The sequence below is a fragment of the Scaptodrosophila lebanonensis genome, unplaced genomic scaffold (genome assembly GCF_003285725.1).
Source record: "Scaptodrosophila lebanonensis strain 11010-0011.00,11010-0021.00 unplaced genomic scaffold, SlebRS2 tig00000163-arrow-arrow-pilon, whole genome shotgun sequence".
Lineage (NCBI taxonomy): Eukaryota > Metazoa > Arthropoda > Insecta > Diptera > Drosophilidae > Scaptodrosophila > Scaptodrosophila lebanonensis.
The window spans coordinates 666651-689999 of record NW_022060598.1 but is presented as its reverse complement, the minus strand read 5'-3'; the positions used below and the strand labels follow the sequence as shown (position 1 = coordinate 689999).

Below are 23349 nucleotides of genomic sequence, written 5' to 3'. Positions count from 1 at the left end.
TAACTTAATGCCAAAACGAATGTGATCGATTCTCAACAGAAATATTAAAAAAAATATGGGCTGATTGAAAGAAATAAGAGTGACAAAGTTGACAATTTATTGGTGTCAAATTATTTAAAAATATGCTTATAAAGCTTATAAAGCTTATAAAGAGAAAAGTTTTTGGCACTTTTCATGACACCTATATAAAGTACGAAGGTGGTATATGGTTTATAATAAACTTGATGTGCATGTAGCTCAGACAAGTCTACATACAAAATTTGGTGCTGCTAGTTGTATTATTTGAAAAGTTCTCGGTGTTCATACGCTCGGACAAATGAACATGTCTATTTCAAATAACATTACTAAGTATATCTCTATTGTGCTAATCTTAAAGCATCATTTGTCTACGACTGTTTATACTCTTTCAAAAAATCTTTAATTGAGCGAGAAAAAAGATCCCCATTGTTAATCTTGTAAGGTTTGCATAAAACTAAAGAGAGAATCAGCATTTTAGTTCCTTCCAAAAAGGATGTACTGTAACACAAAATTATTTCGCGGACCTAACCAATTCACAATGTCTCTGTCCGACATTCGAAATAAGCCGCGTTTGGAGAGCTTCAGTTGCAGTGTTCAGAGAACTGCACTGCATAAGAATTTTCGAGCGGAAACCTTTTCCTGCTCATGCGTATGCATCGCTTGAGAGCTTTCTGAAGCTGAGCTTTTGCACCAGGGCTGCACCTGCTGTTGGCTGGAAATCCACCCCCGTGAGGGCACATTTCGCATTAAATATCGATTGTTCGGCTTGCATGCGAGGCGCAGGACTCGATGCTCCGACTGCGCAGTCGCCGCTCCTTTTGGAGGCAACGAGTCGCTCGTGCGGTCACCGCCACTTGCAGTCGTTTGTGAGCGTTCGTAGCGCCAAGTACTCTTCAGTTGCTTGCGCCCAGAACAAACAGAACAGCAAATTTCTAACCTGGTTCGAGTCAAGTCCAAAAATTCCACAATAGCAGAAGAAAAAAAAATCATTAGAACTTTTTTTTTGTTGTTGTGTCGGCATTCGAATTATTTATTTTTTTTCAGTGCGTGTACAAATACAAATGTTGAAGAAAAACATAAACACAGTGCAAAGAGTCTTAAACCGAAATCAATTTACGAAAATAATTTTTTTTTTGATTTAATTTTCAATTTAGTCATTTGTTGTGTCAGTTAAACAAAAAAAAAAGAAAATCGTTTTGTGTTGCTGTTTAACATTTTTGCGCAACGCACGAGAGTCAGTCACAGGGAGTTCGCGACTGATAGAGAAGGAGCAAGGAGGGAGTGGGAGTGAGAGTGGGAGAGGGAGAGAGAGAGGGCTGTTTGTGTCGATGTGTGTCCTGTAAGTGTGCGTGCGCAATGCTGCATTGTTCGCTCACGCAGCGTTATGTCGCTTCAGCTGACTCCAATTCCAATTCAAAGTGTTTTTTTTTTTTTTTTTTTTAAATTGAAGCAAGCACAAAAGTAATGCCGTGCTGAATCGATGAGCATAGCGGTAACGATGACGATAGGATTGAATAGCAAAGCAAACAATTTGGGGCATACTTTGAGTGTGTAAAGCGTTTACATTTCTTGGGCTTAAGACGCTGAACTCGGTTTGAAATAAATGGCATTGAATACAGTCTCTCTTTAGAAATGTTCAAGTTCTTTAAGTTCGTGACAGTTTCGAGTTAACAACCTAGTACCAACAGGTTCTCTTAAAGGCATGCTATGCTGAGCGTTAATCGTTTATGCTGCAATAGCTCGAGCGCAGGAGATTTGGAAAACAATAAGACCAAGACCAATACCATTGGCGAGTAGGCGAACTGACGAGTAGCGCACATGTGCCTGTACTTTGCTTCTGCTCTCTCTTGCTCTCTCTCCTCTCTCTCGCCGTCATTCTCAATTCAGTGCTCGCTCTCTATCTCTCGCAGCACACTTGGTTGCTTCTACTACGTTCCACAATAAAATACTACTACGTTCGACGCACGCACACACACACACACGCACTCATACAATGTGTGCTAGTGTGCTTGTGTGTGTGTGTGTGTGTATGCGTGTACACTTTGTAGTTGAATTTCGTGTCCGTTGCACAGTTTTGGGGGCAGCGTAAACGAAAACGAGGAAAAGTTTCCATTGTTTCTTGTTTTCTTTATTGTTAATGCAGAGTTGCCTTAATTTTTTCTTAATTTTATTTGCCTGATTATTCCTCATGCTTGTGTGACACAGTTGAGAGCAAATAACTGAAAAAGAGAGAAATCAAACAAAAAGCAACAGCAACAGCAAAAACAACAATCGAAAACGTGTTAAAACACACGCACACACGCACACTCTCACACCAAATTCAGAGGAAAAGCGAAGACAGAAGAAATAAACAGTAGAGCGTATTAGAGCGAAGAGCCAGTGGTAAAGAAAATGTGCGCGTCGTTGCGTCGTAATTTGTTGCTGCAAGGCCTTTTGGCTGTTGTCGTTGTCATTGGCACGGTGCAGGTGAGTCATACTATCTGAACAAACATAGCTATATACATAGATAATATACATATACTATATATATATATCTACATACGAGTATGCCTATGCGTATCTGTGTGTGTGTGTTTGTGTGTTTGTGTGAGAGAATGGGCAGAGACACGAGCCGAGCACACCTGTGCTTTGGTGTGTGTGTGTGTGTGCCTTTAGGCCAAGTATTTCATATGCAGCCGCAAAGTATGCTACGCAATGTGTTTCACAGTAATCGAGTGAACAAACACACACACACACATACATACACTTGCACACACAGGACACGAGTGTGCGCAAATATTGGCTTAATTAAACAATTTTTTGGCCGCTACCGCAGCGGCAGCAGCAACAGCAACAACAGCAGTAGGCGTCAAAAGTAAGCACACACACTAATACACACGCACATCATTTACACGCACACAACGCTTTCGCACACATATACACATGTATACTTTTGTGTAGCATACTTTTTTGGTGCCCAGCCAATTTGCATATAAAAGCAGCCACAAGCAGCTACAGCCGCCTGCTTAGTTGCCGCGCATGCCACACTGCCATGCTACCATGCTACCAAGCTGCCAAGCTGCCATCCTGCGATCCTACCATCTCATCAGCCTGCCTACGTGTGCCTGGCTACCCCTCCTGCATGCTGGCCAACTCTTTTACCGCTGAAGCAGCCGTTTAGAATATGCTTTTGTTTTGGGCTCCTTTGTTTAATGGCAGGCGTTTGCTTTGCGTTTGCTTTTCTTTTTTTTTATTTGCCACACGCACACATACGAGTACACACACACTCATTCACTGTTCTATATACCCATATCTAATTAATGACATTTTCGGTGCACATATGAGTATGTAGGTGTATTTAATGGCAAGAACGGTTCAAAAGACTGAATTAATTTGAATTCGGCCCTCCTGCCCATTTTTAACAATATAAAAATATAAAATGAAAATTCCCAACTGTCTATTCTTGCTTGTTCCCCACATACCTTTGAATATCAAAGAGACAGCAGAAATTCAAATCCTATTTACTCATTCCATCTCCTACTGCTTAACAAAATGATAATACATACATTGGAGGGGAGAAAAAAAAAACAGTTCAATCAGAATTCAGAAATTCGAAAAATAAACTCTTTTATGAAACAATTATTTGCGCTTCATTGCTTCATTGAAAATAGCTGCCAGGCCATTTCGGCCAACTTTGAATTTCAATTCGATGGAAGAAATATGAAATATTCAGAGAACTCAAATGTAAGTGTGAGCGTTTTTTCTTCTCCTTTTAAATAAAGCTAAATGAAAAGCCTTTGAAGCTACAAAACTTTATCAACTAATCGAATACGACTCTTTTAAAGTTGAAGCTTCGGTTAATGTAAACGAAATCAGTTAAAGGCGACCGAATAAATAGAAAAACAAACTTTTTTAAGACAAGTAAAGACTTGTTAATGCTCAATAGTATGTTTATCTACACTTCCTCACAATAAAGAGAAGCAGAAGGTAGTTCAATGAACTGCATAGCCCTTTCTTCAAAAGTTCAAACAGAACTTCTTAGTACAACTAACAGCGACATTTATTATTTAATCAATATATATTTTAAGCTTCACATTAAGAAGAACGACAAGCACATTATTAAATGAAGCAGATCTGCAAACAGAAATCCCACTCAGTCCAATTTTTGCAGTAATAGCAACAGGAGGGGAATAGAGCCTGCAAATCTTTGGGAAAATTTTAATATGTATTTACAGTTGATTTAAAATAAATAAAGCAGTAATATGGCAATGATTTCATGTTTATCCGGCTGAAGGTATTTAGGGAATTGTCTTTGGCAATAATTTATTCACGAATAAGTCGTTAAGTTCATTCACATATGTATCTTAAGCGGCTTAAATTGAAATATTGATGAAATAATCATTTTATTTAAGTTGTTGTAATTGCGAGTGTAATAGTCAGTATTTACAGGGAAAATATTACTGTACTTGTCTGTCAGTCAATTAAGTCAGGCGATGTTTCTCTTTTGCTTCTAATGTCAAATGATGGCCACTGACACAGTTTTCCATAATAAATGCAGTGAGGACGTGAACCCGGTTCCGGCTAAAGCGTAGGTGTTCACTAGTTGATGGAAAACAAAATTATGTTGTTTATTCTGAATAAATCAAATAAGCCATTGGCGCTCAACGACCCACAATTTGCACAGACAACCAAAGGTTTTCTGAGAACTAAAGCGACAGTTCTAGGACATTACTCTTATAATGTAATTTAATTTTGATTCGTTCAGTCAGTCTGCCACACTCTGTGCTTAAAGTTATGGCCGCACATTATTTTTCCATATGCGCTTAACTGAAATGCCTTCTTCGTCGTCGTCGTCCTCGTCTTTTTTTTATTATTTCAAAACAATTTGCGTGACCCCAGCAATACAAGAATACAGTGCCCGTTCCGAATAGAAACTGACCCGACCACCCGTTGGACTTCGACATTGTCGACGTGCTTGCCTTACCAATTTCGACGTTTGTAAAATGATTCAAAGCAATTTGTCTGGCCATACACAAATACGAGTACACACACAAACAGACACATATAGTACACATATGCACTTATACGAGGTCTGTTCAAAAGAAATGGTGAATTTTGAATTTTTTGAAAAGTATTTATTTATTCATCAATATGCAGTTTTGTCCCCTTTAAATTAATTCCCCCAGATATAATGCACTTCTTCCAATCCTCGAAGCACTTCTGAAATGCGCTTTTCGGTATGGCCACCAGCTCGTTATTTGATTCTACCTTTATCTCATCAATTGTGGCAAAACGCTTTCCTTTCACTGGTCTCTTCAGTTTAGGGGAATTGGAAAAAGTCGCAGGGAAGCAAATCTGATGAGACATGATAACGTTGTTGTTTTTGGCCAAAAAATCAGGAGCAACGACATTGCTTTTGCTCAAAATATAGCAATTTCGGAAGAAACGTTTCATGCCGAAAACATTCGAGAAAATTGCATGGCTTGAGCCGATTGATATGCCAAGATCCTCTGCAACTTCCCTAATGGTGATTCGACAATTTTCCAAAATAATTATTTTCACTGTTTCGATGTTTTCTCTGTTGGGTGTGGACGCGGACAACATCTTCTCGGACTTTTGTAAACAGTTTTTTAAGACAAAGTGGACTCACCGAACGCCACAGTCAACATTTCAAGTGCCTTGGAGCACTTTTTTCCATTTTTAACGCAAAATTTAATACATATTCTTTGATCCAATTTCTTTTTTGTCAAAAGTCAACAAAGACGTGACAAACCTTTTCAGTTAGCAACAGCAAACTACCAATCCAACATACTTATAATAACCATATGTGTACCAACAAAAAAAAATCGATAATCGAATTCGAATTGAATCGAAATCGATAATTCAAAATGCACCTTTTCTTTTGAACAGACCTCGCATATATTCATGTGTACATATGAGTGTAGACGCAGGTAGGGCGAGTTGGGGGAGATGGGGGGGGGGGGGGGGGGGGGGAGGAAACACACTTGCATGTCATACCAAGCGAAAGCCCTATCTAATTCATATTTCTGTTTGAAAATACAAAAAAAAGGCAAAACAAATGGCAAGAGCATGGGGGTGGCGAGGCGTGCTTGTGGGAGGGTGTGGGAGGGTGGTGGTGGTGGGTCGTTCACACGTCATTGCAGGCAGGACTCAAACCATTTATAATGGGGCATTTAAGCTGCTTCTTTAAGTTGTCTGCCCCGCACTCGTACGAGTGGTGGGCCTCCACCAAGGACCGCTTGTTTTGTATGCAGCCTGCAATTTGTTTGCGCTTCACTTCAGTGTGTGTGTGTGTGAGCTGATACTTTAATGCCGCTATTCAAGATGGTTGTTGATGTAGTTGTTGTTGCTGTTGCTGTTGCTGTATTGCCAGCAATTTATGGCAAAGCGCCTGCTCTCCTACTCCTGCTGTTTGATATGAAATGCGCGAACTGTGACTCGGACTGTGACTGACCCGAAGGCAGTAGAGGGCATTTGGGAGGTGACTCAGTCCTGCTCCTGCCCCTGCTCCTGCTGCTGCTGTAAGCCGATCCACACAAGTTACCGTTATAGGTCGACAAGCCTGCCTGCCCGCCTGTCTGTCAGTCTGTTGTTGTTGCTACTGGTTGCTTAGCTACACTTTTATTCCAGCCTTTTGCTTGCATTTCAATTTTAGTTGCTCGCCCATTCTGTTTTTTTTTTGTTTTTTTGTTTTTTTGTTTCTAAGGACTCATGAACTCGTATGCTCGTGGGTGACATGAGTCATGCTCACGCACGTTGACATGCACGCAATGCCACCACACATCACACTCACACACTCACACACCCACACACCCACACCCAATAGCCACTCACTCATGAGTTTTGCGGCAAAACACCCCATGAAGCCTCGAGCTTCGAGCTTCGAGCATCGAGCATCCATTCAACCATCCATACGACACAATACGACCAAACAGGGCACAGCACACACAATCCACACACAATCCGTACAAAATCCAGCCAGATACTAGACCGCCTCAGCCGTCGTATGGTTAAGCCATATTGGGCTCGCCTCTGATTGCCTGCGCATTGATTGCCATAATCCCCCTCTTGTTGATGCCCACTCAAAAGGTTGTCCTAGTACCATTTCTAATTCTATTTCCATTTTTTTCTATTTCTATTTCTATTTGTATTTTCATTTTTATGTTTATTTACTCTTGCCAGCCATAGTACAGCGTGTTTAATTGCAGCCATACATCCCGAATGCCCTTCAACTCATTGCTCCAGATGAGTGCTCCCATCACATTCGTCGACAGCTCTGCCTGGCACAGATTATTAAATACATACAAGTATATACTCGCATGTAGTCGCTTGTAGACGCTTAAGCGCAGATAAATGGATTTTAGTACCACTTTATGTCCGACTAACAGTTCTTGAAGGAATTTCATTTTCTCACTGTCTAGTTAGCGTTTAGGGAAAATATTAAAAAGTTGATTTGCTTTTTAAAGATTTCGATGGCAAATAGACTCTACAGTTAAAGTTTTATTTTTTGGGTGAATACAGCAACTGATTCATTGATTTTATTCGAGTCACTTAGATATAAACTACATATAGACGCCTTTTCCATCCACGGTTTTTATTTATTTATGAAGGACCTCCATTTGTGACTGACTTAGTTTATCAGAATCGATTACAGCTTGTCAGCTACGAATGGTATTTGAGGATCAAATCAAAGGGATTAATCCATATCCTATCTTTTTATTATTATTTTTATATTTACATTGTTCTTTTTCTTGCTGTTCTTTGTTAACTATAACTAAATTTAAAAAAAAAATTTCGTAAAACAAATAGGTTAAGCTTATCTCTGGTCGCACCTTTAGAAAGCAAAGAGGTATCCTCTGAGTAATCAGCCACTGACTATTAGCCATTGATATTATTTTAAGAAGGGTGCATTAAGTCCTTTGGAGAAAATGGTGATAGGAAATCTCTGACTACTTGTACTTACGGTTGCCGGATTGGAGATTTTCCGCTTGCTCTTTCTGCGTCTTACTTCATCGACGTAAGCTCCTTTCTCTTGAGTAGAATTAAGTTGTCTCCTTTAGTAACTATTTTATTTTTATAGTCTTAGGTCTATGTATAATGTCTCCGATCACATATGACTAGGAATCAGGGCATAGCTGGCCAAATGGCAAATAAAATTCTCCCATATTTCTTTTTTAAGTTAATATTATAACATAATATTATTCTACATCTTTATTGTAATATTATATATTATATATATCGTATATATTATATAAGACATCTTAAGTGAAATCTGCATCGGCAGCACAATTTGTTGATTTATTAAAATAATATTTTAAAAAGCACTTCTATAATAGATTGTCTTTTGAAAGGAATGGGAAATATATAAAATTTTTTATAAATGAATTGGTCATTATCTTATTTAATTTTAAAAGAGGAAGTTATAAGTCGCTCAGATAAAGCTAGACACTAACTGTGGCTAAGAGAGCTCGCCAGATAGGGTTGTCGGCTGTTCTCTAAGCATGTCGGGTAGGGAGTTTTGAATAATTGTTAGACAATGTCGGAGAATACTCCAATAAGTTTAGGCAGCACTCGAAGTAATTATAATCAAGTCAAACGTTTTCGAGTAAAGTAATCGAAGCGTAGATATATCGGAAGAAAGAACTAAGAGCTAAGCAAGAGAGAGAAAGTTCTAGTCCAAGCAACACTGACAGCTTAATGCCCTGTACTCAGAAAAACTTCCGACACTGAGTTGTATGCATTATTATCAGTGTGCAGAGCAGAAGGAAACGGAAGCAGTAAAGCGAATCAGCGCAGTAGTTCGCTTTCAATTCTTAAGCTCTCCACTCAGTGCAAAGTACGAGTATGTGTATGTTTTGAGACCCATTGCAAAACTTCTTTCTCTTCAAGAATTGCCATGGCATTATAGCCGTTGCTAGTACTTATAAATCATACGACCAAATTACTGTTTCCAAGGTATTTACCAATCGATGAGTCCAAGTTATGGCGCTTGTTGTGCTCATTGCTGGATGTGTGGGTGCGGGGGGGAGAGGGTGGCTATGGATTACTTGTCAGTGGTTAATGCTTTGGTTGTCAGTTCGTTGTTGTTGTTGTTGCTGCTGTTGTTGCTGTTCATGTAGTTCTTATCTGCTCTGTTGGCGAGTTTCGTGCATTTAATCAAGGCTCAACGTTTTTGTTGTGGGCGGCATTGAAAGCATGCACTTAGTTTCTGACGCAGTCACTCAAACATGTGCATGCATTCAATCGGAGGGATTTCTGAAAAAGCAGTGAATGGGGTGGGGGAGGGGGAGGGGGAGGAGAGGATGAGGGGCTTGTTCATGGAAAGAACTGCCATTGAGGCAGTAGTGTAGTGGTGTAGTCACTCAGTTAGTCAGTCAGTTAGTCAGTCAGTTAGTCAGTCAGCCATTCAATGGCCCGCCCACAACATTTGTCAGTCTTCGCAATCCCAAACAACTTTGTCAACGTCGTCCTGTTTTTGTTATTATTGTTGTTGTTTCTGTAGTTGTTTCTGTAGTTGCTGCTGCTATTGGCGTTGTCGTCGTTTGTTGTCGTTTTACTGCCTGACTGACGATTGTCCCTCTCCATCCTTGAGCCTCGCTTGCGTTCCTCGCATACATTCATTAGTTGTGGTGTCCATGCAAAAACACACTCACCCTCATCCTTAACCCGTTCCCCTCCCCCTCTACACCCACCTACAATGCACTGTGCACTGACCCCACTTCCTTTCAATTTCCCCCCGCCTGCCACTATAGCGAGCGAGCAATCCTTTTGCCTTTGCTTTGGCCCGAGTCTTATTTGTATATCTATCTATCTATGTATGTGTGTGTGTGCTTGTGTGTGTTTGTCCTTCTGCTACGTTTCGCTTTGGTTAGCTTCGTATTCGTTTCAGGTTTTTTTTCCACAATTCTGCTCTCTCCTGCCTTGTACAGGCTTTGGTTTTCTCTTTTATTTTTGTTGCTTGCGTTTTTGTATTTTTATGCGAGCTTGGCCAGCTCGGTTCGCTCGCTCACAATGTCAGTGCGCTAGCCGCTTTTGTGGTTCGTGGTCGTGGCATGTGTGCCTCTTGGCCCGCACCCGCACCCGCGCCCTCGCCCCCACCTCTTCCTCCCTCTATCCTGCCGCTCACTCACCCGCTGCGTGTATCCCTTTGTCGTATCCATATCCCGTATCCAGTTACAAAGCATTCACGCTTCAATGATTTTTTCGATTATGCATTTTGCTCATTTCAACGTTGGCACGTTGTCGTTGACAAAGGGCAGCCGGCAATACGCCCCCATCCGCCTCGACACCCACACCCACACCCACACCCGTAGCCACCTCCTGCCTCCTTGGTCCTTGCTCAATGCTCTGCACTGACTGTTGGCTCGCTGCCTTTGAATGTGCTAGCCTGCCACAGCTTTGTTTTAGGGTAATGTCGTCCTCGTCTGTGGCATCATCGATAACTGGCCGCACACACTCAGATTGTGGGTGTGTGTGTGTGCCTGGGCTGTTAAGTGCCTGGCAGTTGTTTAAATTAAGGTTAAGTGTTAGCATGGCAATGCAGCTAGAAATCTTTATGGCCGTTGCCTCAGAATATGCGGCAATAAAAGATTATTGAATGCATCGCACTGGAAGTTTGTCAGTTTTTTTTCTTTTTTTTTTTTTGATCGAAAGGAAGTTTCAATGCTAGACCCGCACATGGGTCAACAGCACTTGTGGTACCCAAGACACAAAAGGCTGTCACCCATACACAGAGAGAATAAATTACGGATTTCGAACAAATACAAATAATTTGCAATTCCAATTCCAAAACTGTGTCCCATCTCGGCCTGAATCAGAGAAAGGTGCAACGAGGAAATGAATTAGGAATTCCAACCAATTGAGCCACATCTAGGCTTAAATCAGAGCAGCTTGAATTAGAAAGCGAAATGTATTTACGATTCAAAAGTACACGCTTATTCGATTGCTAAATTCGCTATGCATCCCCTTTCCACGGCACAGTCTTGCAACTAAAATAAGTTTTGTTTTAATAATCATACCTACGGCATAAATTGTTATGATTTTTCCACCGATCGTTCCTATGTAGCTATATAGAATAATTATATTATATATGTTCTGTAATAAACTTGATATGCATGTAGCTAAGACAAATCGATTTGCAAGGTTTGGTATCCTTAGCTGTTATGGTTCAAAAGTTATTGGGGTTCATACATACGAACAGACTGATAGATAGGCATGTTCATATACTTGTAGATTCATTTCATAAATTACCTTTACTATCGCTCATTCAACCTGTTGCATAGATTTTGGCTTCTCCTTTGATTCTGCACTTCTTCATACTTTCCTAAAGAGCCTTTAGTTTTTTTTTTTTATCAGTGTTTCGACTATGAATACACAATCGAAATCGCTGCGTATGTTCCTTCATATATGCAACGACCCTAACGACATTAAGAGGGCGAGGTGCTGGCAGCCCTGTGTGCCCGCTCGATGGTGATGGTGATGATGATGAAGACTGCGATGATAATAATGTTTATGATGACTCACACAATTGAGCAAATGAAGCAGAATGAATGGCAAACGAAATGAAAGAAACGAATCGTATAAAAGTGGTGCTGGGCAGACAAAGGTGTAGGACACAGTGCCAACAAAAATAGACAGCGAAACCAGTGACTGAGCCTAAGCCACAACCCACAGCTGACGGCCCATGGCTCATGGCCCACGGCCCTCAAAGCCACAGTCCCAATCTTGGCAATAGCAAGAAAAATAGGGACAAGGATGCGGGCTCCAAAGCCGAAAGCCATTTCAAATATACAGTCGCACACACACACACACACACATACACATTTACCCACAACACATTACCAAACGGAAGTCTTGGGTTTTAAGTTGAGAACGAAGCAGGCTGCCTTGTCTTGGGTTTCGGGACGCCATTTTGTAAGAGTTTGTCCGGGTTCGTGGTGCGAAAGGGTGCACCAAGTGGCAGCAGACGCGCGGCTTTAACTAATGCAAACAAACGGATAGACGGACAAAGCGACAGTGGGACGGACGATGACGAGGCCTGCGACACGAAATAGAATGGCACATAAAGTGGGCTGCATTGATAGCTTCCGTTGAGAGTTGGCGCCCAACATGGGGCCCAGCAACAACGACAACGACAACGACAACGGCACCCGACAAACGACAAGAACGAAAATGACGATGACTATGACGATGGGGAGGACACACTAAAAATAAAAGTTGCCTTCGTTTGCTGTTTGTATTGCATGTCGGCTCGACGACGCGGTGCGGTAAGTAATGTTTTATACATTTGTATAGCCAGCAATAGTAAGAATAAAAGTTTTCGTTCGACTGGGGTTGCTACCCCACCAATGCTCCAGCACAAGAGCAAAGCAAGGCAGTGCCAGTGCCAGTGCCAGTACCATTACCAGAGGCAGCAACAGAGACAACGTGCGAAGCACTGAAATTGTGGCAGGTGCTTGAATTTGGAATTTTGTTGACTGAGGTTGAACGACTTTTCTTGTTGTTTTGGTTTTGGCAAGCACCACCCGATGCCCATCTGCCCTCCGTCCTCCTCTCTTGGCTTGCAGCGCCGAAGCCCTGAAGCCCTGCACTTCACCCCTATGTCAATGCATTATTTGTTTGAGTGGTTTGTGTGTGTGAGTATGGGTGTGTGTGTGTGTGTGTTGGATGGGACGAGTGTGCTGATTACATTTGAGTAGCATGACATTTTTTCAATTCACGTCTTGCTCCGAGTCACGTCTTGGGCTCTGGCCCATGCATACTCGTACGTTGAAAATGAAGCTTGACTTGACTTGACTTTTCCGGGCGAATTGTTTTGCCGTCGAACGTTGAACGTTGAACGTCGATTGGCGAATGGCAAATGGCAAACAGCAGGCAGCAGGCAGCATCATTATCGATGCTGTCATTAGTAATGGATCGAGTTTGAATTGCACAAAAAGAAAATACAAGTGGAATGAATCCCACCGGTTGCCTAAACAGCCCAGCACTCCAATCAAAGGTGTGTGTTCCCATAAATTATGCCACAACACTAACACACTCCACACTCACTCACACACCCAGGTGTTGCTCAGACAATGCAGGCACCTCGCTTCTTTCCCCACCCAAGTGCTTCCAATACTATACTTGTACATCGATGGAAATTGGAAATGCTGCAGCATTTTCAAACGCCAATCATACCACCCTACTCGTATTACTGAGAAGCCAAAAAGGCTCATTACACAAGCTACCGGCGAATCAATTGATGGACGATACCTAAATAATAAAACTTGTCAGCATTCAACGCAATGTATTGATCAAGCGATACCTACTCGAGATTGTGGAGTATCGATAGTATTTTATAAATAATATATGTAAGTCATTACTTTAATAAAATTGTGATGCAAAAAGAAATCGTTCTCTGTGATTTCTCCAATTTAATGTTCGACAGCTTTTCAGTTCAAGAAACTTCATCAACTCTGGAATAGTTTCAATAGTTTAATGATTTTCGATACATTAGTTTTTGATACTTCTTTTGCGATTCGAATGCATCAATCGTTAATTGGGCCTAATGTCAATATGTGTCTAAATTATTGCTTTGCGATTAAGTATGAATTGTCTACACATGTACGATGCTCTTACTGTCAATTAATTGATTGTCGATGTCAATCAGGTATCTGATTTATTTGTAAAGCAATTTGTAACATTCAAAAAATATTGATGTGTTATCACAAAAGCTGTTGATTGCTTTGATAAATGAAACGTTGAAAATAAATCTGGAGTGGATAATAAAAAACTAAAAGCTAGTTGGGATAAAAAATTATTTTTTAAATTCAATAAAAATACATTTTTGGTCGATGGTGTGGTTTTTTTGTCCTTTGCTGCCTAGATACGGGTAGGTTTTTATTTACGAATATGCATAGCATAATGAATTTTATTCAGCAGAGGGATATGCATCTATATACTTAGCTAGATGTAGGTGTACGAGTACGAGTACGAGTGTATATGTGTAAGTATTTCTGCGAATAAATATGCACTGCTAATTACGTGACCCAATTAAATCCGAGCACACACATACCTCTAGACACACTCCTACACCCACAAACATGTCCACACACACACACACACACACACGCAATCATACATAGAGCAGTCACTCATTCAGCAGTGAGTCAGTCAGTCAGTCAGTCAGAATTTGCTTTGGTTTTTTTGAGAAAAAAAAAAAAAAAAACAAATCGACAAAAATTCTGTTATTGCGTTCATTTTCTGTTGATGCTCAAAAAAAAAACAAAAAAAGCCCGGCCCGAACGTTTCCCACATGAAAATATTTATTTGAAATGTGCGCCAGGAAATACATTTGGAAATGGCAGCAGGCGCCGGCATCAAAATTCGTGTTTGCGCCTTTTTTGTGCGCCCAGGAAAATCCAATTTTATTTGCATTTTCATTAACAGCAAATAATAAAACGGAAATATGATTTTTATGCCCAACTCCTCATCCTCGTCCTCATCCACAACCTCGACAGCCTGGCAGCAGCTGGTCGCAGCACCAGCACGCAACACCCATAGATCCATGGTACACGGCGACTCATCTTTACAGCAGACACACGTCCGCCATTTTCAACTGCCGTGCCATCCCATTACAGCTTGCATTTCCGTTTTAACTTTTTGTTGCTGTTTGCTGGTGTTGCTGTTGCTCTTCTTGTTGTTGCTGTTGTTGTTTTTTGGTGATTATAAGCAATTTGTGTTATAAAATCGCAATATTGCATTTTCAGCATCACTTCCTTTATGACCTCGGCCCCAACCACCCAACCACCCAGCCACCCATTTGCCCAACTATTTTTCGGCAACTGCTGGCAATGGCAGCTTCTGAAATGGCAATCTTGCTAGCATTGCTGGCATTTTTGGAAATCAACCCTCCCCCCCCACATGACAAGCAAACGCCTTTCTTCTGTCCATCATCTGTTGCTGTGCTGTGCTGTGTTTGAAAAGAAAGAGGCCCAATTTTGGCTTCGGCTTGGCATTGAACGCCTAAAGAGTTCAACTAACGACTATATTTCGATCAAAACTGAATTCTGCAATGAAGCTATAAATGCGGAAGGGGGGCTCCCTAGAAAAGGGATTCAAGGGGTTTTACTCACAATCTATCGCTTTAGTTTGGTTGCATTTCTGTGTTAGTCGGCCGGAGGTGTAAACTTTCTGAATAGTCGTTTCTTTTTGTTTTGGTTTCCCAATCAATTTTTAAGAAATTGTTTAGCTCACAAATTTTTCGAAATACTTGCGTTTATGCAGACGGGAGAACGGACGAACAGGTGCTAAGGCTGAGGCTGATTTTCTCACCAACTAGCCGAAGTAGTTGTAGGAAAGATTTTTAAAAATTGATTTGCCAAGCACTGTTTTCCAGTTGCCAGCACTCAGAATATAGTATAGTTGATTTGATATTGGAATATTGTTGCTAGGACATTACAAACATTACAAACCACCACATTGGTGAATAAAATAATTGTTCAGAAATGAAGAACATGTGTGAACTCTTTTTTTTAGGCTCCAGTATGGCTTTATAGAGGCGAACTTTGTTCTCCAGACTGGTTTGAAATATTCGGCCCATCTTTATATGGTTTTTCCATGTAAATCTAGTATCAAGATGCAAGCCAAGATACTTCACAGAGTTAAATAAAACTTTTGGGCAATCACCCTTTCTTAATGTAAATGTTTTTTGAACGGGTTTTGGGCATTTACTTTTATCTTCCAACGGAAAAACCAGGCATCAATAATTTCGAATTCGGACTGTAGATGCTGAGAAGCTTCCTCTTCTGATGAGATGAGAACTGTGACATGTTTTTCTTACTTCCCAGCTTGAAAGTTGACTTACAATCGAAAACCCTGAACAGTGCCATCATTTACTTTGTTTACTCGTATATTGTTGTAGTAATGAGCGGCTGATCGGACAAGTTGTGTGAACTCGTATATACAGATATTAGACATTGTTGGTTTTGGGTTAACAGCAACTTGTCGGGCAGAAGGTAAGAATTTCCAAAAGCAGCAGACAGCACAAAGTCCAAAGCACAATCAAAAGCCAATCCCCAAACGACAAAAACTTCACTGACACTTTAATACAACGTTGCTGCGGCTATACCCGTAGCTATAGCTAAAGCTGCAGCCGATTTCGTCGTCGTCGTCGCCGTCGTCGTCATCATCATTGTGGCATCTGATGGCGTCTCATGGCATCGCATGGCATATATTCCCCAAATCCCATTTGGCTATCAGCAGAGTGTCAGCTGGGGCTGGATTGGGTATGGGCTGGGGTATGGGTTTGGGTTGGGAGCTCGTTGCCGATGGATGTGGTGCCTCATCAAAGCTCGGAAGCGAAAACCCGAAAACCCAAAACCGTTTGAGGGTGATAAAAAGTGGAAAGGCATTGGGGTGAGTTGTTGGTTGTTCGTTGGGTGCTGTGGTCCTGGGAGTCAAGTGAGGCGCAATATTTGTGACATAAAATTTGCTATTAAATTAAATTTTATTCGCACATTCATTCAAAATACAAGAACAACAACAACGACAGCAGCAGCAGCAGCAGCAGCATCAACAACAAGGATAGCAGAGGAGCAAACACCAGAAATGACAGTGACAACAAATAGTATACATAGTATGTTGCAACATTTTTTCTCTGATGTTTCTTCTTTTTTGTTTTGTCCCCCCCCTTTTTTTTTTTTTTTTTTTTTGTCCCTGTTTTGTTTTCGAGCTCCCCCCTTCGTTACAAAAATTGACTTGATGTCAAGTTTTATGACCGCGTTCGCAGATAATGAAATTTATATATACATACACAAATATATATGCAGACATGTAGACAGACAGACAGACAGACAGATAGGCAGGCAGGCACAGATAGACTGTCGAATAGACAAGCGCAGAGACACTGAGAAGGGTGGATAGGCAATCAGACAGTAACAGACTGAAATATATACCCATATAGTCAGACAGGCCATTACACACATATATCAAATATGAAGTTCAGTGGGCGTGAGTCAGGGAAGCTGGAAACAGAAGGTTAATAATCATCTATTCACATGTCAGCTGGCTTTTGAATTGTAAATCAAAATGCAAAACGAATAACTCCATTAAGGCGCAACAAAACATAATCAGCGCAGACCAATGAATCAATTCTCTATCGACTCTCGATATGAACACGAACAAAGTTGCCTTAAAGAAGAGACATGATATATAACGATTTACTAAATAGAAAGAAAAAAGTGTTTTTTTAATCGGAATAAAGTAAAAAGCTTTGTAGCAATATGGAAATAAAGTATACTCTCTGAACTATTCTGAACCTGATTCTATATTCAGTTTCTGCACAACAAAATCGTTGACGAAGATAACTTAGTGGAGAAATGCTTGTGACTAACTCCAGACGAAGACTGTGATCAAATATGTAGTCCGATTGGGTTTCAAGCATAAAAGTACTGAGCTAGTGACGTCACAAGTTACATTTTCATTTTACACAAAAACTTATAAACAGATAAAGGAACACTAAAGAAAAAAAGATTGTGAAACTCGGGCTCCATTGTGTCAAAGGGCTGGAGGCAGACAGCGACGAGAGAGATAAAAAGTTCGAGAAATATTTATCTAATATATAGTCTAATCTAATTGAATAATAATTAAAGAGGTTGAGAAATATTTGATAAATAGAGAGCAACATGATAAAATATGCTAAGCATCAGCATTTATTGTAGTTTTATTTATTTATTTGTTTTATTAATACTATTATGTTGCGAATCGGCCTGCAGATTGACAATTTTTTTATATATATAAGACCACTCCTACGGAATTGTGAGACTGTAAATAATTTTTTTAAATCATGCTTTATGCGATGATGGGAACGCCGTGATCCAGGTCCCTTTCGGCTTATCAATTTTAGTTGTTTCAAATAATTGGAGCGCTACCAAGTTCATCCCATACATTACGAATGCTTACGGAGCTTAATACTCAGTAGTACTGAAACAATTCTAAAATAAAAACGATTTTTTTTATTTCAAATTGCAGCTTACGAGCAAGCTCAGATCTCACGTTCTTAGTCTTTCCCACAACTCGTTTGTGCGTTCTTGTTTTTGGGGCGAAATTTTCGTAATTCGTTTGGGGAATTTAAACATTTCAGCAATGCTGGTTCTTTTTGTTGTTGTTTTTGGTTTCTAGATTCCTGTTTTGCTGTTGTTGTTTGTTGTTGTTTGTTCTTGTATGTAGTTAAGAGCATGAGAATGAGAATGCGAATAGCACTCAGATGCCTTGCTGCATGTCTATCCACAAATTGGTGCGTGGATTTTATGTTGTGCTCGAATGATTCACATAATTCCCAGTTGCTTGTTGAGACCGATTAAAGAGTAATCTACTTTCGGTCTAACCACAAGGATGGCATCAATGCAATGTGTACAGCCATACTCTCGTACAGTTTGTTTTCTAAATATGCCAAAAATGTTTGGCTTCGTCGCCACTCTTAGAGAAAAGATGCGTGTGGCGCCTCCGGCAAATGTTACTGCTCTGCTCTACTCTGATCCCCCCCGTAGTATCAACCCTGTGTCTGTTGCGGTTTTATTTCGTGCCATGCTGACATATAACCACATCCAAAAGCGAACGAGCCAAGCTGATGTTGTCGAGCCAAAACGCACATTGTTGGCGTACTGGGTCCCGTTGCTGTTGCTGTTGCTGTTGCTGTCGACGTCGCACTTAATAAAATAATGTTGTATGCGTTGCGGCGCATAATGGCTGCCCCCAGTGCACACGCACACTCACACAACATTCTCATACACACACACACACACACACACACACACACACATGCAAATTCGTGTGCGTTTGGTGTCAACTGTAATTGTGTTTGTTGGCAGAGTCGCAGAGGCAGGCAGCAGCATGATGCATATATGATGCTGCTGGCTTTGTCCGGATTCGGCCAGTCAGTCAGCGAGTCAGTTAGTCAGTCAGCGAGTGAGTTAGTCAGTCAGGCGGGTCAGGCGGGCTGGTCGGGCAGCTTGTGTACTCGTATGCAAGTGAGTTGGGCAGGAGTCGCGTGGGTCGCTCTATTAAATTGTGTTGTTTGTGGTGGAAAATTGCCAGCTATGCGCCAGCTGTGGCGGCACATTAATGGCCAGGGTGTGAGGGGGCAGTGCGTCCCATCTGTGTGCGTACGAGTATGCACGAGTATGTGTGTTTATGCCTTTGTCACTTGGGTTCTATTAGGCACAAGTACACAGGCCAGGCCACTCACTCACTCACGCACTCACACAGTTGCATACAAAGACGACATGGTACTTTATCGTTTAAATATTTCAAGTGTGCGTTACACACACACACACACACACACTCACACACACACACACATATGCACACTATCAACAGCATGACGACGCATTTCGACACAAGCAAGCAATTGCACATGTCTATGAGGCGCCATTCAGCTCTCGGTATGGTACATTATGTCCCACTTGTATGCGACAATGGCCAGCAACAGTACAGCTAGAGCGAAAGAGAAGGAGAGAGAAGGCGAGGAAGAGAGAGTCATCAATTTTCCCAGCACATGCCACAGCATCAAATGGCAAGACAAATTTTTAGTGCAACAGCCAAAGTAATGACTTTTTAACAACGCTCTTGCCGTCTAGTTTGTAGTGCGTGTGGCGCCCTCTGGCATGCACCACATGTGCGTCTATATGTGTGTATGTGTGTGCGTGTGCGCCCTACCCTGCTACCACCTCATATAAAAGTCAACTGCCATTTAGGCGCTGATTTGTGCGCTTTATTATCTCAAGCTAAAGCTGTGTGCGCTGTGCTGGCCCGACTGTACTAGCGCCGATAAACATTTATCGATAACGCACTGCAAGGCAGCACTGCATGGCTGTGTACACGCAATAAAATCAATTTTATGTCTTTATAAAGCATCACATTGGCACAATTTATGAGCCAAACACAAACATTCGCGCACACACACAAACCCAGAACCTCAGAAAAAAGTATAGTGTGTTGTATGGATGGAGGAGCGTTGGCGCCATTCGAGCGTTAAATTTGATCAAGTTGACTGCGAGCTTATGCGAGTATATAAATGAACAAAAATATGCTTATATTAGCTGCTTAGCACAAATTTGCCTAGGACCAGCGGCTACATGCATGCACAAATCTGACCCATTTGCCCAGCTAGGGGCCCGATTGCTTGGGCAAGGATTACGAGCCACATTTTGGGCTCATATATATAGTATGTATATAAAACGGCACACGGGGCAGCTCGTCGTGTGAGCAACCAAGCAGCAAACAAGCCAGCACACACATAAATATATATGTATGTATGTATGTATATTAAGAGAAAAATAAAAAGCTTTAGAGGCAACATCATAAATTTTGTTAACCAAATGCGTCGGCAACTTCAATGTAAAAGCGTAAATTTAGCAGCAAAGCGTGCGACGCGGGGCGTGGCCAAGTATTCAATTTTATTTTTAAATAACAAATTTACGTGCGTGCTTGTGTGTAGGGAAAGGCAACAAGGCGAATAGGCAGACGATCGGCGGGTGGGCGGTCGGTCGGTCGGTCGGTCGGTTTGTCGTTCGAAATCAAAGCACTTGCGCCTTTCTCTTCCACATATTTGCGTTATTTTGATGTCAACCCGCTCGTATATTCCACTCTATTCATTATTTCAGTGAAAAATTGTGCTCAAAATATATATAAATAATAATAAAGGAAAATAATCGTTGCAGATAAAGTGCGTCAGAAAAAAATAGAAATAATAAAAAAGCAGAGAGAGGTATTTTTGTCAAGCGCTCAAAAGTATGCTACAACATTTTATTCATTGTTTGCCCAAACGCTGCGCCAACAGCCACCATCGCGAACGTATGAATGTGTGCCTGTGTGCCTATGTGAGTGTGTGTGCGTTTCTGATTTTTAACGTAAATAGCGCGCCATTGATATTGAGAATCGAATGGAATGGGAGGGGATGCAAGTGTCATATTATGAGAGTTCTGGGTAAGGCATAAAAAATATATTGCTGCCATCACAATCCCTTACTCACACCAGCCACCCACCCATTCATACTCACACAAACACACACACACACACATACAACTATATGTTTGTACATATCGGGGTCGGCAACCGTTTTAGTTTCCAGCACTCGAAGCGGCACAAATACTGTGATTGAGTGTCGACTGCATCTGTTGTGATTTTGCGGTTGACAGTCAAGCACATTTGTTTGCCAAAAAGAGTGTGTTCACATATGTATATGTGTGTGTGTGTGTGTTTGTGAGTGAGTGTATTTGTCTGCTTGTGTGCTCGCATCCCTCGACCTACTAAAGGCTTCTGTCGGCCAATTGTTGTTTGAGTTGTGGCCATGGCTCTATTTTAAATTGCTTTTTAATATCGTATCCCAATGATACGGAAAATTAAGTGGTTAACACTGACCCAGGAAGTCGGCCTCTTTCGACCCCAAAGGGAAGAAGTAATTAAAATGTTTGCCCAAGTGTGGTTTCATTAAAGAGAATGCACAGAGAATCAAGAAATATATTATGTGTCGACAACTTTTATTTTTGAGTGATATTTTTCAACATACTCGTATTGCTTTAATATTTCAACTTTGATTCAATTTGGCTCTTGTTTTTGCGAGATTCCTATTTGAAAAGGGCGGCATTTCACATTTATTTTCAGATAAAGAAATGAAATTGTATTATAAGTTCTATGCAATCTTTTATCTACCTTTTAATCTTTCAGTTTGTTGCCATTCTTATATACTTGTAAAATAATGTGTTTTATGATTATGATACAAAATTCTCGGCTATGGCTAAACATTTTTCAAGTACTTTATACTTGATTCACGATTGCTTTATATTTTGATACGGCTTCGTAAGAGTTACGAATCAGAGTATTTCCGTTAATCATGGTTGATACAAGCCTCACTGAGCCATAGCCGTTATTATACCCAGTTGGGTAATATTTCAATATTAGAATAATTATCGAAAGTTTTGTTTGATTTACATACTCGTACTTCGATGGAAAATCTTTGTAGATTTATGAACTGCTTCAATAAAAATGTTTGACACTCAGAGAAATGCAATTCATTTCCTTTCTTTGTCAGACAATCGACGTGTTGCTCTACAGAAGGAATGTAGAGGTATAAGTTGGCTGGCATAAATGGTTAGGGCTGCTAAATTGTTTAAGAACGGCATTCGGCATTTTTTCATATTTTTTTCATTTTTCATATATTAAGTTGTTATGGATGGAAATCTGTTGTCTGTACTCTGTCACTTTTCTATTGCTCTGGACGATGAAAAAAAGTGTATTTGTTTTATGTCCAAATATAAAAGCAGAATGTAATAGTTTGTAAATCCATTACAAAACTGAACGAATTGCTGCAACAGAGCAAATCTGCCAATTAACTGATTAATTTATTCAGTCAGCTGCGAAAGCACATCTCACCTGTTCACCTGTTTATAAAATTTCTCTTATGTCTGAGACTATTTTTTTTAACATTTCTCAGCTTTCTTCAATTAATGTGATTTCCCCTTTAATGAATCCTTGAATAGCGATAGCATTTGATAACTTCTGGGTAGATCTTCGACTAGCTGATCATCTTCAATTCGAAATTGTGAGCTGCACTCTAAAGAGCAGCGTTCGATAGTAGTTGGATGTTGCGTTGAATTTCATTTTATCAGTCATTTCAATATCCATTCAGACAACACTTTGATCAAACAAACTCTGCAGCACTCTGACCAAATCCATTAATCGTTATACACACACACACACACACCCACACACACCATACAAATCCATACAAATTTTCTGTTGCACTAGTGGTTGTTGTAGTTGTGGCTGCTTTCCAAAAAAAAAAAAAAAAACAAAAAAAAAAGAAAATACATGCAAGGCAAACCAAACCAAACCGCACTGAACCGAACCGAACCAAGCCAGGTCCGAAACCCATGCTCAACTAAACTTTTAGCTCTCCCCTTCCAATCAGCCCCGAACGGTAACTTTTCTCTGCCACTTACCACTTTGTGTGTGTTGTGTGTGTGCGAAACGTTGTTGGCAAAATATTTATTTTGACGTGTTTTTAATTTAAATTTTGCCTTTTCCATGCTTCGTTTCGTATGCTCAGAGGTTGCTGTTGGTGTTGTCCTGCCTGCCTGCCTGCCTGCCTTCTGTTATTTTTTGTGTATTGTTTAGTTATTTCGCCTATTTGCATTTATCTTGGCTGGCCTTTGCCTCTCGTTTTGACGTCTCCTTTTGGCCCTGCTGTTCCGTGTTTCTTTCTTCTTCGGGGTTATTTTATAACGTTTCCCTTTCGCTGTCTTTTGCTTTGTTAGGTCCACAGTTTTGCCCTTTTTGTTATTTGGGGCATAG

The 23349-nt window shown here is 40.7% G+C and overlaps 1 protein-coding gene across 4 annotated transcripts in view; it reads left to right on the top strand.

The window, feature by feature from the left end:
* Window positions 1-938: 938 nt before the first annotated feature.
* LOC115629758 (amyloid-beta-like protein) overlaps window positions 939-23349 on the top strand; it is a 104281-nt gene continuing 81870 nt past the window's right edge. For all 4 annotated transcript variants that reach the window (XM_030526303.1, XM_030526304.1, XM_030526305.1 and 1 more), the window contains exons 1-2: window positions 939-958; window positions 2224-2484. In XM_030526303.1, the coding sequence (XP_030382163.1) occupies window positions 2410-2484 (75 nt within the window). In that variant the 5' untranslated portion in view covers window positions 939-958; window positions 2224-2409. The remainder of the gene's footprint in view (window positions 959-2223; window positions 2485-23349) is intronic.